This window comes from Procambarus clarkii, chromosome 24, assembly GCF_040958095.1.
Source record: "Procambarus clarkii isolate CNS0578487 chromosome 24, FALCON_Pclarkii_2.0, whole genome shotgun sequence".
Classification (NCBI taxonomy): Eukaryota; Metazoa; Arthropoda; class Malacostraca; order Decapoda; family Cambaridae; genus Procambarus; species Procambarus clarkii.
Genome location: NC_091173.1, coordinates 20,659,067 through 20,678,026, shown reverse-complemented (window position 1 = coordinate 20,678,026; position 18,960 = coordinate 20,659,067). Strand labels below are relative to the sequence as shown.

The 18,960-nt window shown below is 42.0% G+C and overlaps 1 protein-coding gene across 13 annotated transcripts in view; it reads left to right on the top strand.

Annotated features, from left to right (window-relative positions):
• LOC123761636 (uncharacterized) overlaps window positions 1-18,701 on the top strand; it is a 193,737-nt gene extending 175,036 nt beyond the window's left edge. For 3 of the 13 annotated variants that reach the window (XM_045747696.2, XM_045747693.2, XM_045747697.2), the window contains 11 exons: window positions 1,573-3,313; window positions 4,711-4,831; window positions 4,959-5,082; window positions 6,403-6,515; window positions 7,719-7,845; window positions 9,169-9,322; window positions 10,715-10,802; window positions 13,139-13,272; window positions 13,947-14,019; window positions 14,661-14,824; window positions 16,614-18,701. In XM_045747696.2, the coding sequence (XP_045603652.1) occupies window positions 3,182-3,313; window positions 4,711-4,831; window positions 4,959-5,082; window positions 6,403-6,515; window positions 7,719-7,845; window positions 9,169-9,322; window positions 10,715-10,802; window positions 13,139-13,272; window positions 13,947-14,019; window positions 14,661-14,824; window positions 16,614-16,823 (1,440 nt within the window). In that variant the 5' untranslated portion in view covers window positions 1,573-3,181 and the 3' untranslated portion in view covers window positions 16,824-18,701. Of the gene's footprint in view, window positions 1-237; window positions 1,435-1,572; window positions 3,314-4,710; window positions 4,832-4,958; window positions 5,083-6,402; window positions 6,516-7,718; window positions 7,846-9,168; window positions 9,323-10,714; window positions 10,803-13,138; window positions 13,273-13,946; window positions 14,020-14,660; window positions 14,825-16,613 lie in introns of those variants that run through there. The other 10 variants (XM_069330714.1, XM_045747699.2, XM_069330717.1 and 7 more) reach the window with 9 other exon arrangements.
• Window positions 18,702-18,960: the final 259 nt, after the last annotated feature.

Below are 18,960 nucleotides of genomic sequence, written 5' to 3'. Positions count from 1 at the left end.
GTATTTCCTTACATTCCTTCGGCTCATTTGCGTTTCCAGTTTCTACTTGTGTACTCTGGTCCTGCTATTTGCCCTCAGTATCTTGTATGTTGTGATCATATTATATAGCACAGGTACTAATACATATGTGGGTACTGGTGTGGAGGGAGCTATGGCCAGAGCCTCCTGTGGTCCCGCCACACCTTTTGTTTAGTATTTTGAACAATTTATCTCTACAACCGAACCAGGAATGTTTACTTTTAGTGCAAAGATGAGCTTCCATCACTAATGAGGAGGGTAGCGGGCGTGTTGTGCCTTCCGGCGGCACCAGTTTACACACATTATTAAACTACTTCATACTTTTTAGGACGACGCGGTCACACTGCATTATCTGGACACGTTGTGAACGGGGTCCTTCCCACCCACAACTACGCAGGAGGAAGCTCTAATCACCTTGCATCGTTCAGAATGGTCAGCGGCGGCCAGCTGGGCAAATCACAGGCGGGTCTAAACATGGCTGCCTCCACCACCCAACTTCGAGGCATCACGAAGGGAAAGATTTTTTAACTGAAGCTAATGAATAGTGAGGCCCCAGGGCATTTATGATGGTAAGACTTCAACGGGGAAGACAATTCCACATAAAAACAGTGCTATGAGATGCTGTTTTCAGCGACATGGCCACAAAAGTCATTGGTCTTCGGTCACATGTGGGTAAAACTACATACTGGGCTAGCTTTCTAAGTGTCCAGAACTCGAGTCTTGCTAACCAGGGAGTATTGTCTCAGATCTGGTTTAAAGGAGTTAAAGTGTTGCCGACAGTCGTGAGCTGTGAGCCGTAAAAACCCAGCTGCTTCACAAGTATCCAGCCAGGTGAGGGAGACGCAGCATTCTCTCACGCTCCAGTGTTTATACTTACACACACACACCTCCGTCCCCGTAGCAATTAGCCCAAGGAGATGTCTGGGCTGAAGCAGGTTGAGGGAAAGCGTGGGTAGCATGTTGCTCGTCTGCGCGCGTCCAGGCGTGGGCTGGTGCGTCACGGTAGCAAGTTCAAGTATGCTTATTGAGACAAGAAAATACATCTCAAAGGAATAGAGAGTAACTTAGGCTATTTCTATCCCCATCCTAACGTCGCGGTAGCAAGTGGCTAGTGTGCGTGTGCATCAATGCGTGTATAGGCGAGGAAGATTGGTGAAGATTAAGCCAGCCTAGAGGTGGCATGAGTAGCCTGAATGTGAGGAAGTCTTTCACCTGGCTGATGTAGGCTGCCTCACGTTTACACACACTCATGTGCCGTGCACCCGCTACCTCATGATCCGAAATAATGTGAGTGTGTGAGCAGTATGCTCCAGCTATGTGGTGGGGAACTGCCATGTGTTGCGCTTCAGCTCCTGGTCTCACCAGTGGCCAGTCTTCAGTACAGAGGAGTGTGCAGATGCTGGTAAGGAAAGACAAGTATTAGTGAGTTGGGCGCGTGCTCGTGCGCGCACACTATTTAGAATCTCTTTAATTGACATTTATAAAATATGCTCACACTTTGTATTGGCTTGTAATGGGTTTATTTGACCGTTATGTTTTCCCCTGACATTTCAGGAACATGATGAAGAAGCCTGAGGCGCCAGCAAGGGTTCCTGAAGCCTGAGGCGCCAGCAAGGGTTCCTGAAGCCTGAGGTGCCAGCAAGGGTTCCTGAAGCCTGAGGTGCCAGCAAGGGTTCCTGAAGCCTGAGGCGCCAGCAAGGGTTCCTGAAGCCTGAGGTGCCAGCAAGGGTTCCTGAAGCCTGAGGTGCCAGCAAGGGTTCCTGAAGCCTGAGGTGCCAGCAAGGGTTCCTGAAGCCTGAGGCGCCAGCAAGGGTTCCTGAAGCCTGAGGTGCCAGCAAGGGTTCCTGAAGCCTGAGGCGCCAGCAAGGGTTCCTGAAGCCTGAGGCGCCAGCAAGGGTTCCTGAAGCCTGAGGCGCCAGCAAGGGTTCCTGAAGCCTGAGGTGCCAGCAAGGGTTCCTGAAGCCTGAGGCACTAGCAAGGGTTCCTGAAGCCTGAGGCGCCAGCAAGGGTTCCTGAAGCCTGAGGCGCCAGCAAGGGTTCCTGAAGCCCGAGCCCTGAATAGGATCTCCCTAAAATCAGATGATGTCTTCAAACTACTTGTAACCATAGACTGACTCTTCTCAACTTGGTGTAGGATACACATTCCGGCTCCAGTGTTTGGTTGCCCTAAAGTTGGATTCAGATCGTTGCTTTATCTTAAGAACCCTGGGTGTGATATTAAACCCTAGCTGCTTCGTCTAAGGAAAAAAACCTCTCTTCTGCAATTAATCCAAATTTATTATTATAGAAAAGTGGCAATTGTAGGCTTTTGGGTTGTTCTAGTGCTCGTTGACCCTTCAAGCATGAGTATAGTAGTATATCGGAACCTCTTTAATTGCCAGAGTGCTCTAGTGGCCGCTGCTCCATTGCGTCAGGCGGGAATTTAACCCTTGGAGGCCGCCGCCATATTGTCGTGACCCATTCTCTAAATTTCCAGTAGTTTCAGAAATGTGTAAATCCTGGTTGGTCTCTTTAAGATAACTGTGATCTTTCATTTGATCCTCCTCCTTATATCCGGGACTTTGTTCTAGGAACAGGTTCCAGTTTCCTGTGAAACTTTCGTAAATACGACTCCTGGGTCTTCGCTGAGCTAAACACACACAGTAGTGCGTACAGTTTCTTCATTCCTAGAATCTTTCAAGTCTAGCAAGTATTTAGTGGAGTTCCTGAACAAAGTGGTTCTCACCCCTGGATTAAGTAGCTTAACTTTGTTTCTTATTATCCCAAGATTTCCCAGTTCCAGTGCTTTCTTAAGATTGCTAGCTCCTTAGCTGGTATTATCCCAAGATTCATAGTACCTGCATAAGTGCTACTCCAAGTTTCCTAACTCGTAGGCTGGTACTATTAGATTGAACTTAGCAAGTGGACTTGAGGCTGTCCCGGCAATTTGAGCTACAGGTTTTATGTTATATAATCAGTCACAATACCTGGACTGGTGGTACCAAAGTTGTCGCAGCACTTAGGCTGAGGCTATATTATTACTACTAGAACCTGGGGATCCTATCGCCTGGTGTGGGCTGTTGATTTGTAATACACCCAGCATTTGGAGTGGGGGTTATACCGAGGGTGTCTGCATCGAGGCGCGTCACTACCTCGGGAGTTGCAGCGTCGTGACATCTCGAGGATGAGTGTGGAGGGTGAGACAACGGCGCTCTTGGGGTATGGGCGAGGCGGCCCCCCAAGGCTCACTGAAATTCCTCGCACCCCGCCCAGGAGTGTCTTCGAGGCCCCGGACACCTCCCTCCTCCAGAGCAAGGTCAGTAACTAAAGCAAGACTTGACTGGTAGAGCTGACAACACTTAGTGCAGCCTGTTTAGGGACGTCGACACGTAGTGTAGCGTGCTTGGGGACGTCGACGCTTAGTGTAGCTTGCTTGGGGACGTCGACGCGTAGTGTAGCGTGCTTGGGGACGTCGACGCGTAGTGTAGCGTGCTTGGGGACGTCGACGCGTAGTGTAGCGTGCTTGGGGACGTCGACGCGTAGTGTAGCGTGCTTGGGGAAGTCGACGCGTAGTGTAGCGTGCTTGGGGACGTCGACGCGTAGTGTAGCGTGCTTGGGGACGTCGACGCGTAGTGTAGCGTGCTTGGGGACGTCGACGCGTAGTGTAGCGTGAATGGGGACGTCGACGCGTAGTGTAGCGTGCTTGGGGACGTTTCACAAGACAGTTGGACTTCAGGAAAAAGTTCCCGTCTGGTAAAATATTAAGATCTTTCATACAAATAGTCAAAACTAGGAAACAAACAACTAACTTAAGCCATAGAAAACCAGATAATCTGAGAGAGGAAGTGGTTGTAAATTTACAAGAGGTCAAATGTTTGTTCTACTCACTGGTCAGTCTGCCTGAAGGTTGGTGGAGGTGTGTACTGATCCTGCAGTAGTGACAGGTTTATTTCTCTTGTTAGACTGTTTCAGTCTGCAGCGTTTATGTCGTTGTTCTGTAGTAGTGGAAGAATTTGATGGCGAGTGGAAGCAGTCGAGAATACAGCTTTCTCTTGTGTAGACAATGGTTAGCTTTCCTCAGACCCAGTTACATCTATGTACACATATCATACATATAATACTAATAATCATAATTTTTCTTTGCACAATGAAGTCACATTAATGTAATGGATCAATGAGAAAATTAGTAGGAGCCATGAAGAGGATTCGAAGGGAGTGCATGGGGGGAGGGGGAAAGGGGACAGCTCTTAACCCCCCCTCCCCCCGATTGGATTTCAGTTTTATGCCTCATGAATCCTAGAGGGTTCAGTAGAATCCCAGGTGGCATTGCTTTTGACCTTGTCGTGACATGGTGGTCTAGGGGGCGCTGGCTTGGATTCGAACGAAGCGAGCGGGTTCGAATGCTACTCTTGGCTCCTACTGATTTTCACAATAATTTGAATTCTAAAAGTGTGCACGAAAAGAACGGCAATACTCAATGTTTTGTTTTAGTAACATCTGTGTCTTCACTAGCTGGCTATGTGTGTCCCTCCCTCCCTCGCCCTCCTTCCCTACTCGCCCTCCTTCCTCAAACCCTGCCCTCCCGCCATCCTTCCTCGCCCGCCATCCTTCCTGCCCGCCATCCCTCTTCGCCCGCCATCCCCCAAATCTAGCCCTCCCTCCCTCCGTCCCTCCCTCCCTGGTGGGCCGTCATGTGATGGATGGGTGTGCCAGCAGGGACCGGGGCCGCCGCCGCCGCCGCCAGGGATCGGGATGGCGACAGCAGTGTGTTACATCCTGGGAGTGTTTGGGGTCGTGCCCGTCGTCTCCCTGCCCGGCGCCATTGCTTACTGTGGTGAGTCTTACGCCCTTCCTACTACACATACTCACTCTCCCACCCCACCCCCCTCCTTCATATGATATTACATGCATATATATAAATAAACAAACGCAAATTGTTGATTTATATTTTGATTTTACAGGTTGGTTTGGGTTCGTAGTGTTCGGGGTGCTGGTGCTGGTGCAGGTGTACACGGCCGTGCTGCTGGGGAAGTGTTGGCTCTTCCTGGAGATGTTCTGGCCCAGGGAGGCCATCTTACAACGCCGGTACGCTTACTCTCCCATGCTATGTTGTACTATTGTATCCACAACCCCTCTATCTAATGTATGTATGTGTTTAAGATTCTGGTTTAGTATCTGTATAGTTATCTAATTAATGATGATGGTAATTTAATATTTTTACGTAGTTTTCTCATTCTATGTCTTCCACAAATGCGTTTTCAAGGCTAAACTATAGTGTTAATAATTTGTTTTTGTATTTTGGCCGAGTGCATTATGGTGCAGTCACATGTGGTGGATGTCTTTGGTCAGGGCTGGTGCCGGTGGGGCTCTGTGCCTGCTTCTTCACACTCGGGCTCTTCTCTCTTGTATATGTACTTGAACATTATATTGTAGAATGTCCCATATTGACAGACTTTCTCTCTCCTGGGCTGAGGTATGCTGAACTCTTATATATTTCAAGTTGGGAAAATGTGGCTGAGCTGTTCTGTGACCGTTGTGGTTGGCCCAGCTATGGTTCCCAGTCCTTCGTGCTTGACACCGCTCCTGTGCCAGGTAAGTCCACTACGGGCTCACCATAGCCCGTGCTGCTTGGAACTTGTTCCGAGTTGCTGAATCTATAACAACTTGCCCTCTACCCAGGTGAGTGGCCTTGCGGAAGCCAACACAGCCCCGAGTTCTTCACGTAGTCCAGTGTCGAGAGTGACGGTAGTTCTACCTTACCTTGAGGTGATTTCGTTGACCAGGCCTCCTGGTTGCTGGACTGGTCAACCAGGCTGTTGGACGCGGCTGCTCGCAGCCTGACGTATGAGTCACAGCCTGGTTGATCAGGTATCCTTTGGAGATGTTTGTCAAGTTCTCTCTTGAACACTGTGAGGGGTCGGCCAGTTATGCCATTTATCTCTGACCTGACTAAGCCCCCTTTATTTTAAATGGTTCCTTGACAGGTTTCCATGTGTTTGGGGTTGTGTTGAAGTCTCCTCAAGCGAGATGTAGTGGGGGAGGAAGCTCTGAAACCACTCAGGGGAACACTCCACAAGTAGTGTAGTCTAATGAAAAGTTATTTTCTACTGACCGTCCCTTTTCCGATGCTGAAACTGTGATCTGGGTTTGCTCAGGCTCGAGAAAGGAGATTTGTTATATATACCGGTGCGATAAAGTTTGTTAATATACCAATAACTAAATTGTATTTTCAATGGCTACAAGTTATTGTAATTTGTCAACAACTTTAGCTACCCCCACCACTGCCAACTTCCTCAATTGCTTGTATTATTTTTAAGTTTTATTTAACAGCAAATATAGGAATTGAGGGGCTAACGGAATAGTATATCTTTAAATATTATTATAGTGTGAGGTATCTCCCATCAGGTACCCATACCCGGCCTTGGCTGAGAAAGCTGGCGGCACCACACTGAGGAGAGTCGTCTCCGTCATGCAAGATGTTGCAATTTTTGGTGCAGCGGTTCCGTTCATGCTCCTTGGTGAGTGACTTGGGTCTTACTTCTACTTACTTACTTAAATAAGACTTCCAGCGTCTTATTTTTAACAGGCCTACTATTTATGCGCTGTCTCAATACTTTTTGGGCAGACCAAATTATACTTAAAGGTGACTAGTGTTTAGGACAATAATGCCATCAGTGGTAATGTTTTTTCATTTTTCGGAAATAGCGAATGACGTGGTGCTTTGTGTTCTCTGAAATCTACAAATGTACAGTGATTTTGTTTTATGTTATATTAGGTTAAATGTAGGTTTAAAGAGGTACTGGGAGTCATATACTCTGCAGTGGTCTCGTTAGTTTAAGATTTTGTAGAGTGCATTGGATCATCTTTGGTAAGGCCTATATATCTTAAGCGTGTGAACTCGATGTTTTATCCTGATTAAACAGTGAAGGAGCGCTGACCAGACCCACAGGCGCTGTCTTCTAGCTGAGAGGCAGCACGGGTGGCAGTCAGTAATTATTAATACTTTAAAGTACTTTGTATAATTGTAGTTAATAATGGTGGCCCAGGGTTAAGGTGCACAGCGAGGAGTACCCGGGTCGAGGGTTCGAATCCCCACATTGCTCCAGTTTATTGTTTCATTGATATATCATGTTAGTGGGATTTCCCTGTGTATGTGAATAATAATAATACAGTAATTATTAATAATAATTAGTTTGTTTAAACCCATGTAAAGAGTAAGTTGCATTATTTTCAGTCATGGTATATTATTTTCGATATGTTTTACAAAGCCACTAACCCCACACACAGATTGTGGATGACATTTGACAGATGAGAGAGTACAGATATACTTGTAGCTAAGAGTATCCGTAGATGCTCTACTGTTAACACACAAAAATCATAAATTAATTGTTGACCAGACCACACACTAGAAGGTGAAGGGACGATACACAATCGACTTGAGAATGGTCCAGGACGGACCAAAACGTCGTCGTTCCTTCACCTTCTAGTGTGTGGTCTGGTCAACATACTTTAGTCACAATTGTGACTCAACGCCTGCACATTAATTAATTGCTCTAAATTTTCACCTTTTAATTATTATTGTAATTCAATTGTAGATCTGATGGCAAGCACTGTTTGGCGAGTCAGTGGTGTTGACTTATAATAATGCTAGGCTTAGAGACTGGTTTGTGGGGGCTACATGTGGAGATGAATTGTAACACTGTGTTTACCTTTACACACAGCCTCCGACACCCTGCAGGAGCTGGTGGAGAGGCTGTCTGGAGTGGACTTCTCCTTCTGCTACTGGCTGCTCATCACCACCCTCGTCCTCACCCCGCTCCTCTGGCTTGGCACGCCCAAAGATTTAGGGCAAGTGATATCCACGGATGTTGTGCGCGAGGCTTTTTTCCGCCATATTAATTTCACAGGACGTGTCTTACTGTTCCGGGGAGGGGGAGGGGGGGCAGTTTTCTTTACTGCTGGTATATAGTGTGTTTTAAATATGTAGTAGGTTTGAGAGTGCTCTCTCTCTCTCCTGGAGGGTGTTCCAATCACTTACACCCACCCTCCACACACACACACACACACACACACACACATACACACACACACACACACACACACACACACACACACACCACACACACACCACACACACACACACACACACACACACACACACACACACACACACACACACACACACACACACACCACACACACACCACACACACACACACACACACACACACACACACACACACACACACACACACACACACCACACACACACCACACACACACCACACACACACCACACACACACCACACACACACCACACACACACCACACACACACCACACACACACCACACACACACACACACACACACACACACACACCACACACACACACACCACACACACACCACACACCACACACACACACACACACCACACACACACACACACACACACACACACACACACACACACACACACACACACACACACACACACACACACACACCCACACACCCACACCCACAAACCTACCTACCTCTGGACTTCGATATGCAAGGGAGTTGTGATCCTAGAAAGCTTAAAATTAACCTCATTTGTGTGAACCCCCCACACTTCGACTCCATGTTTGGTGTCGTTGTTTCCAACCTCATATTAAGACTGAACTCGGCCTCCTTGGGCTAAGCTCTACACACCAACCGGTTATCTATATCTGATACAGCCTTATTGCCATACTCCCAGAAGGCCCTCTCGGGGAATGGCCCACAAAAGACGACTTTCCATGAGGTTAGCGTTTAAAACGAGCCACACGGAGGGGCAGGTGATGTAGTAGGAGGTTAAAATAAGTGTTCCAAGATCACCTTACCAAAACGATGACTCGGGTGCCTCCTGCAGCTACAACTGGCCCTTGTTCACCAGTGCACAACACTGGAGAACACTTCACTGTACACTCACGCTCTTCAATTTGCATATCTCAAAACTCGTCCAAATGGGAAAGTTACAGTCAACTACAGTACTGATGTACTGTGCGAGATTTTTGCTAACATAATACTTTGCAAGTTGTAATAAGTTGAAAGTCATTACTGTAATTTGTTGCAAACACACACACACACTTTCATTGTTTAGGTAATGTAATCGTTTTTTTAACAATTGTTTTGTGATTTTCAACAGTGTGGTGACATGGATCGGAGCAGGCTGCATGGTGATCGTCAGCGTCTTGACTCTCGCTGGTTTAGTTCTCAATGCTCCTCAACAGTTTGATCCACCTCCTACAGTTCCATCTTTTGCTACTGTTGCGTATTGCTTCGGGGCCGTGGCCTTTCAGGTTGGTGAGGACTAAAGTTTGTGGCTATACACAGTTTCGGCGTCAGTTATAAGGGGCTTACAAGTGTTATAATGAGGTTATGCAGCTGTGTAGTATTGAAACAATTGAGAAAAACACACAATATTGGTCATTAGCGAGAGATTTTTGAAGAAAATGTGGTTGCAAGGCCACATTTGTGGTTATAAGCCTAACGTGTATGAATACACAGTCTTCCTGTCCCCTGACACAATGAATTATGAAATATATTAGCTTGAGGTTAGGGAAGGGAAATGTTTTATTTTAAAGCTCATTAACTAGTAGTAGTAGTAGCCCGTGTTGCTTGGAATAATAAGTTCCAAGTAGCACGGGCTATGGTGAGCCCGTTGTGGACTTACCTGGCACAGGAGCGGGGCTGGAACTGAATAGCGGGTCCTTACTGAAGCCAGTCCAAGTTTAAGTATAACCCCCCAAACACTCGCTCGGGTGAAGGGCACAGTAGTTCAACACTGTACGCCCCAACTTCAGATACACACACAAAATCACACTAACGTGATATTCGTCAATGAGAAAGTCCACTCGGGGTGTGAAGCAACTCAAGGAATTAGATGAAAGGTTGTATGATATTTCCCGGGTCAACGCTGGTACAGTGGAGGTGTATGCGGCTGGCACCGCCTTGGTCTTGGCGTAGCCTCGCAGCCCCAGTGGAGTTTCTCATTGATTTACATAAAGTTCGTGTGATTTTCTGTGTGTAGATGATAATAATAATAATAATGGGGTTCTTGGATATTTGGAGTCATGTACATAATAGTATTCAGTACTTGGTACTGTTATACGACACTGCTGACATAGTTGCATCATATATTGTATTTAATCTTTCAATGCTATGCTTCTCACTAGTACTAAACGTACATCTTAATGACTTTTTGAATATTCAGTATTTCGAGGCAGCCGTCCTATGGGTCGTGTCCCCCATAACCTGATGCTTTTGTATACCTGTGGTACAGTACAGTACATATACTGAGAAAGGCGTTTTGGTTCAAGTTATTCATTGTATGAAACTTCATATCATTATTACCCCATGCAATTTTCAATCACAGTATGTGTAACTCCGTGATCATGGCTCTCACACACACTGCACGAATGCCCTCTTGACTGCTGCTATTATTAATTATTAATATTTATTATTACTATTTATTACTAATCATTATTGGTTATTACCAATCTTTTACCAAATTATTACCAATCTCAATCAATTACTGAATATGGTTCGGTGCTGAAACCTAATTGCTATTTATTAAGTGCAATTTTCGAACCCTTTATAACACATTTATACATTATTTAAAATGTTCTTATTTATACTCTATGCCACATTTTAATTTACATTTTCAAATATCCATTTTTGCCCCGTTACAGTTTGACATCCACCCAATGATCTTGACGGTACAGATGGACATGCAACACAAGGACAGGCTTCCACTTGCTCTCATCATTGCCTTCATTAGTAAGTTGCAAATAATATATTGTGTGTATAGTTTTGATCGACTTGAGACTGGTCGAGGACGGACCGAAACATCGTCGTCCCTTCACTTTCTAGTGTGGTTTGGTCAACAAATGTATATAGTTTTATTTCAGTTACGTGTGTCCACATTACATTGAGTATTTATCGCTTGAATTTACCTAAAGGGCACCCTCTCTCCAGTGGGCTCAATGGAGACAGGAAGCCGGTGACTTGCCAAAAGTTCCCTCCCACTTCCCTCTCCTTTATGCTAGTTCATCTTTATACAAAGTGTCTGGTAACACAAGATGTGTGTGTGGGGGGCTCGACTTGCATGATACAACTCAAGAAACATTGTCATATTGACTCCCCTCTTGATATAAACAGATGAGCATTTATTCTATTTGTAGATTTGTTGATTTCTATGTTTAAATCTTGAGAATGGCGGTGCTCGACATGTATCGATACCTTTGTCAAATGTTCTCCAATATTGTTGGTATAGTCTTGGCACTTGTATAGGATGGAAGTTCTTATAATATATGTTGATGGTAGCTGTACTCTTGTGTACAGCACCGTTTTTTTTTAATCTTATTCATATACTGTTTATCTTAAAAATCAAGAGAACAATCGTAGCTTCGTAGAAACGGGAAATTTCTGTAATGGAAGAGAATAAATTGACTGGCTGCGGGTAGTTAGTGGGAGAGGGGGGGCAGGCGGCCCCCCTCCCTCCCAACTCTCCCTTCCCCCTAACTCTCCCTTCCCCCTAACTCTCCCTTCCCCCTAACTCTCCCTTCCCCCTAACTCTCCCTTCCCCCTAACTCTCCCTTCCCCCTAACTCTCCATGCATGCTTTGCTGGAAACGCGCCTCTCCCTCCCTGGCGTGTGTGACTCGACAGGGAGGTGAGAGGTCCTTGGCAACCCCCACGGCCACCCAGAGAGATGTGGCAGCATCCTCAAGGGGCGCGCCTTAGTTAATTGTTCAGTTGCTCACACTTAGTGCAAGGCTTGGTGGGAAGACACACTTCCTGGAAAACCTGGCTGGTTGTTAAACGATTTGGCGGGTCGTATTTCGGGGAAAATTTGGATTAAGGGCCTGCCCGAAACACTAAGTGATGGCTTTACGAGAATATACTGTGTGTGTATATTACATATGTACATATGCAAACATATGCATATATAGTATATATATATGCAAACACACTTGAATGGTCCCCTAGCGCATATGCAACTGAAAACTCCACACCCCAGAAGTGACTCGGTGGCTATCACCGCCTTTTGAATGGTCACTGATGGTAGAGTGGTTTAAGGCACTGTGTACACCAGTGGCAATGTGCTCCTGGCGGTCCGGGTTCGAGTCATTTCTGTGTGTGTGTATATATAATAACGCATTTTATTTTTAATGAGTATTATTTGTATTTAGTCTGATCAGTGTATTTTGTTATTTAACTGGGCAGTTAACCAATTTCAATTGTGCACCCCTAAGTTGGTAGCACATTATGTACTTATAGTAACAGGTTAATTGCCCATTATGCTCTCGTCACATTGTAAACCTCCGTATTAACTATTACGTTAATTATCAGCCTTGTCACTTAAGTAATTTAATTCAGACTTGCAAGTATCCCTCTATGTTCACCAGGTAATTAATTGATTAACTTTACCGCTGGCAATGTACACCCACTTCCGGCTCGGCTGTGTTAATCAGTCGATTAACAAAAAATAATAACATTGATTTAATTCGTGTTAATTAAAATTTCCAAGTGCAACAGTGTATCTCTTTCAAGAATACAGAAAATATATATTGTTTACATGTGCCTGTATCAGGATGTGTAAACACTGTACCGTATAGGAGGCACTTGTATTATACACAGAAATGTACGCAAGGAATATTACAAGTACTTTAGTTACTGGTTTTGTTTTAAAGCAGCTTCGTGCAATGTGAAATTATCCTGTCATTACTGATCGTAAGTATATGTAGTAGTGGCCAAAGGACAAGCGTATCAGAAATTACTTGTAAATTCTAACAAATATTATATTGGGGTGAATTGCATTTGTTTTCCCTTGTGGTAAAGAAATCTGTCATCTTATGAAACAAATAAGTGTGTCAGATGAAAAATGTTAACTTTATAGCATAAGAGGCGAATTTTAAATGTTTGTTATGTTCAAGTAAGGGAAAAAATTATAATATTTTTGGGCAATATTTGCAACATGGCTTATCAAAAATGGTGATTTGAGAGAGATACAATTTATTAATAAAGTGGATAATGATGGAATAAAATACGAATGTTTCCTTGTGTTTACATGATACTGTAGTACAATACATACACTAATATATTTTGTTACAGTTGGAGTCTGTCTCTTCGGTGGGATCTCTCTTGTAGCCTTCTTCTTCTTCGGCTCCTCGGTCAAGACCAACATCTTGAATAACCTCTCCCCCGGTGTTCTCCTCTACATCAACATGGTGATCGTCTCCGTGCAGGTGAGACGAGAGAGGTAACGCGGAGAGGCAAGAGCACAGTAAACATGAGGACACAAGTGTGTGTGGTCAGTGTGTGGAAAGCTGCCAGCCAGTAGTGGGGAGGGAATTATCCTCACTACTAATCGTTAGTGGAACTGCCATCATTCACGGCTCGCTACATATTTAACTCTTTTTGCAGCTTGAACTATTAGCTTAAATATAGTAATAAATATTCCTTGATATCTTGCAGAAGACAATTATAATCCTTAGCATCTTGGGAGCAATGCACATAATATTTTAGAAGCCGGGTTTCCAATCTGTTGTCTGGGGATAAATTTTTCATAGGCCATCAAATATCAATCTCATTAAAATTTGAAATAAATACTGTACCGTACTTTAATAAATTGTCAAGTGAAATGGCTCTAGGTTGAGATATTGTCCAGTGACCCCAAAAGTTTAAAAATCGCCGGTTTAGGGCGATTCTCTCAGATGACTAAATAATTACACAGACTACCGTTTCTTAATATTCTAATGATCTGATAATTTTGAAAAGCCCATGCAAGGGTATTGTATTTTTTTTTTTTTTACATATGTGTTCTATACAGTTTGAAACTTATATTTTATATTGAAGTTTCTAAGTACTTGTGTTTCAAATAATTCCTGGTCAAATTAATGAAAAACAAATGTGTTTTCAGATACTCATGTGTCTTGTACTTGGCATCAATACACTTTTCCAAGACCTGGAGAATTCTCTTCGTATTCCCGATGGTGTGTATAATGAATTTTCTTGGGGACAAGCAGTGTGTGTGTGTGTGTGTGTGTGTGTGTGTGTGTGTGTGTGTGTGTGTGTGTGTGTGTGTGTGTGTGTGTGTGTGTACTCGCCTATTTATGCCTGCAGGATCGAACATTAACTCTTGGATCCCGCCTTTCTAGCCACTGGTTGTTTACAGCAATGACTCCTGTCCTATTTCCTTATCATATCTAGTTTTCAAATTATGAATAGAGTTTGCTTCCACAACCTGCTCCTTAAGTTCATTCCATTTTTCCACTACTCTCACGCTAAAAGAAAACTTCCTAACATCTTTGTGACTCATCTGAGGTTTCCACCTTTCACTAATGCCCCCTTGTTCTGTTGGTATTAAGTGTTAATTAAGTGTGTGTGTGTGTTTAGTTTTCTCGTTTGGTATAAAGATTTACCCCATTAACCTATGAATAATTTAACCAAATTATTTAAAGTTATGCCCAAAATGATTTGTGTATCAGTGGGTATATTTAGTGTGCAAGCTCTGTACCTACAAATAAACCACTAATATGTATAGTTTGTGAATAAAAATTGTATTATTGAAAGTTAGAATGTCTTTTATTCGGTTATAATTGTGCTGTTTACTAATGCAATGAAAATATTTCAGAGTTTGGTTGGCGGCGCATTTGTCTTCGAACGACAGTGATGCTCCTGGTCCTTTTCCTGTGTGAATCTGTTCCACATTTTGGGGTTGCCATTGAACTGGTTGGTGGACTGCTGGTCACTCCATTTATATTCTTCTTTCCCGCAACATTCCACATTATTATTAAGGTAAGAGTGACTTTTTAATAATAACAGTACTGTGATAAACTTGTTTTTTTGCCTTTGTTGTATACTAAATATAAGTTTTGGCGTATTATTGAAATTGAACTGTTGATGGATCGATACAAGTCCCCCTTAGGGGTTTGATGTATTGCTGTGATACAGAAGTTGTTGTATGAGTATTGGAGAGAGAAGTGTGTGAACTTAATACATGGAAAAGATGAATCGAATATTGCACACCAAAACGTTAAATGGATACACTGTGTAGGAGAGTTGAACGTTTTGTTGATATGTGTAACTATAGCTAAATTAAAGATAGTTGGGAAAATGAAGTAGTGATGGTATGATAAGTTTAAATACCTGTGATTGGTAAATTGGGAATTTGTGTATTTAAAGTTAACTTGCATGATAATGTTATGGAAAGCTCAGTAGTATTCAGTTGTGCTTGCGGGGGATGAGCTCTGCTCATTCGGCCCGCCTCTCAACTCTTACGGTCGTGCATATCCTTGTTGAATGTCTCGACTTCCAGGATGAGTGTGTGTCTTGCTTTCCGACCGTCCCTCACAGTCACTTGTCCCTCGATAGAATTCTTGGTGAATCAGATTCTTTTGATATCGTTTGCCTTATGCGTTTCTGTTCTTGTATTGGCATCCTCGGTGATATTTAACACCCTCTGATTATTCTGCACATTTAATGGTGCTACATAACCTTCCTGGTTTGGTGCCTTCTTTTAATAATTACTTACTTAACCAAACCCTTGGAATAATCAAGTATACCTTTGATTTTAAGGAAAAGAATGTAGTGATTCAATATAAATCTCTGGTGTTCCCCCTTTTGGATTTCTGTATCAAAGCATGGAGACCTCGTCTTCAGAAGGATAGCTGCTCTGGAGAAAGTGCAACACTAGGCAGCAAAAATTTTGCCAGAGCTAAGTCAACTCTTGTATCGGGAACGGTTGAGGGTCACCGGGTTAACAACACTGCACACCAGACATGACAGGGCAGATCTCATTGAAAATTTTAAAATGCTTAACAATTTTGGAGGATGTTGATCTGGACAATTTCTTCAATAGGTCAGATGTAATACAAACAAGGAGAAACAGTTTCAAGCTCAACAAGCCACAATGTAGGACTGACAACAGGAGATATTTTTTCACCCACAGGGTTAAAAACCTATGGAATCGCCTACCCGCCGAAGCCGTAAATGCCAAAACTGTTAAATTTTAAAATCTAACTAGAAAAGGTAAAGGCGAAAGGAGGGGACCTTCGACAAGCCTCAGGCTTACTGTCCTCATCGAAGCCACTAGTGTTAGTAGACCTCAGGTAAATTAGGTATATTTCTGGAGTGACCAAGCTATTGAAAGTCATTCATTTACAAAACAAATCTGCCATTTAAAAAAAATGCAAACAAGGAGATATGCACCAGTCTGTTGGTTGTTAATTTAAAATGATACAAATTCTTGAAATTTGCGTAGGGTAAGGTTGCTTGTATCATGATAGCTGCCATTTTTATGGGGACCTATAGCACCTATTATAAATCAATTTATCTAATCTCGCATGTTTGATGTTTACCAAGGTAATAATTTTTCAACACATACGTTGGTGCAAATTAGTTTTTTATAACCTGATTAGTATGACTTAGAAATCCCATAAGTTTCTAATATAAAACCTGTTTTAATGCCTGAGAATGGTTAAATGTTGGAACACTTGTCACCCCCATCATTATCCTTCCCTTAACCAGATGATTTAATATATATTTTTGTTTCTGTTTTCCTAATTATTTTCTCCATTCTCTTCAGAAAAAAGCAACTGGCCAACTGGATGTGAAGGATATTGTTTTAGCAGCGAATATAATGTTTTTGGGAGTCGTGGGATGCATTGCTGCAACTACCGATAGCTTTATCAATGTAGCTATATTAAAAGACTTTGCTCCACCGTGTTACATTAACATAACAGCAGCATCAACTTTAACAGAGGGATCAGGATTACCTGGTCCTAAGGTTCCATAATCATGTATGTGATATATTTTTGATGTACTGTACAGTTATGACTGCTTGGTAGTGCCAACAGTGTGGCTATATTCTAATATCTTTATAAGATATTACATAAACTAATGTCTTTACAAGATCAGATACTCTAATTAGCAATACACTATTTTTTTAAATTTAAGGAATTTTGATAAAAACCTTATCTTGTATATCAGGAAACTCTTAATAATAAGATTGTTTATAAATAAGTTGTACTATATTTTTAATTGCAAAATTTTTTATTTGAAATATTTTTTGTAATTGCATGATATTCGAGCAAGATGGTGCTTCCGTGCATAGAAAAAATCCAGCTTAGTTATGGATAAAATAAAAAATACATTAATTCATTTTCAAGGATAACAATATGTTAAAAGTATGCAATCTCTTAATTTGAAACCAAGCAGTCATTAAAAACACCTTCAAGATCAGCTCTCTCAGGGCAGTGATTAGATAAACTTTTCATTAAAGCCGGTCAATTAGAGGTCAGTATTCATACCGATTGTTAAAAAATGTATCGTTTGATATATTAAATAGCTACTTGTAAAACCTTTATTTTCATTTTTTTTGTATGTGAAACCATGTTGACAGAAATACTTGTACTGTGTTGATTTTACTCATAATTTAACAAAAATTTAAGTATAAAATAAAAATGGAAATACGTTCAAAAGCTGTACAGTGCACACACACAACTTTGTAATTTACAGAGTAAACTTTATTAATATGAACAAACGTTTCATAAATTACTAAAAAAAAAAATTATTACAAAATATTGTGGCAGAGTAATTTATTATTATTGCAGTGGTAAGTTAAATATATTTAAAAGGATAATGTGTTGTTTAACTTTACAAGTTACTTGTATGACACCTTTGTTAATGTAAGAAAAGTCATTTTGACAATTATATAATTGAAAATTAAGTTTCCCATTTCACTTAAAAAAAATAAAGCATAAGCATCAAAATCATATTCTCCAGATGCAGGCAGTCAAACTCACTGATTAATGTAATTGGGTAGCGCACAGTTTGCTGCTGATGCTTCTAAATTTCATAAAATTAACCAGAAGTATTTCATGGGTACTTGATGTGGTGAAACGGGACTCAAGTGAAGCCATCAGGCAGGTGTTGGTGGCTTCTGCTCCCATCTCCAGCCTTCTGCAACAGTACAAGAGTTAAATATGCCAACATGGCTTTACTTCCCGTGTTCACTGTTCATGGAAACCATTAAATTCCATTGTTCCTTTATCTGGTTGATGAGCCTACCCAACTGCACTGTACCACTTTCAGTTGTGCACCTTTTAGGGGAATGTCTGTTTTCAGGATGATCATTAATTTCATTTTCCTAATAACACCTTGGGGTCACTTGTCCCCTCAATAGAATCCTTGGTAAATCAAATACCTTATATGTTGCTTGCCTTATGTTCCTTTCTTCTTGAATTAGCATCCTGAGTGATATTTAGCACCTTTTGAATATCTTGATAGTGCTATATAGTCTTCCTGACTTGACACCTTCCTTTGATAATTAATTAATCAGATGTACAACTGTTCTGGCATAAGACAAATTGGTGAAGAAAAATGTAAAAGATCTTTTCTTATTTTATTTAAGCAAAAATTGTGTTTAGGGGTGGGGGGGGGGAGCAGTTTAAAATTTAAAAAAATTTCCAAGTTGATTAATTGAACAAATTTATATATTGTAAGTTAATGATACTAAATGATTAATATTTTGTCTAATAAATTTTAACACTGCCAAAGAAATCTTTTCAAAATGTTTAATATGAAAACACTTTAAACTGCAAATTCTAGAGAATAGAGTTGAATTAACCAATATAAATTTGTCTTAAAATACATAATAAAGATAATTTTGCATTGAGGATGTTTGTGTTAAAGAACCTTTTCTACTTCAAGTGGGGTTCCAGTAATATCCATTGCCCAAGACTCGCTTGCATCACCAAAATCCTGTAAATCGACAAGATGCTATTGGGCTATGGCACTTTGCATACCTAGATCCATAAGTGATCTGAACTGAACTTTGAAAGAGATCACAAGACATTTTTCAACTTGCATGAATGGGGGTTTCAGTCGACTATTTAGCAACACTATCGCCCAAGACATCACCTTTGCAGTCC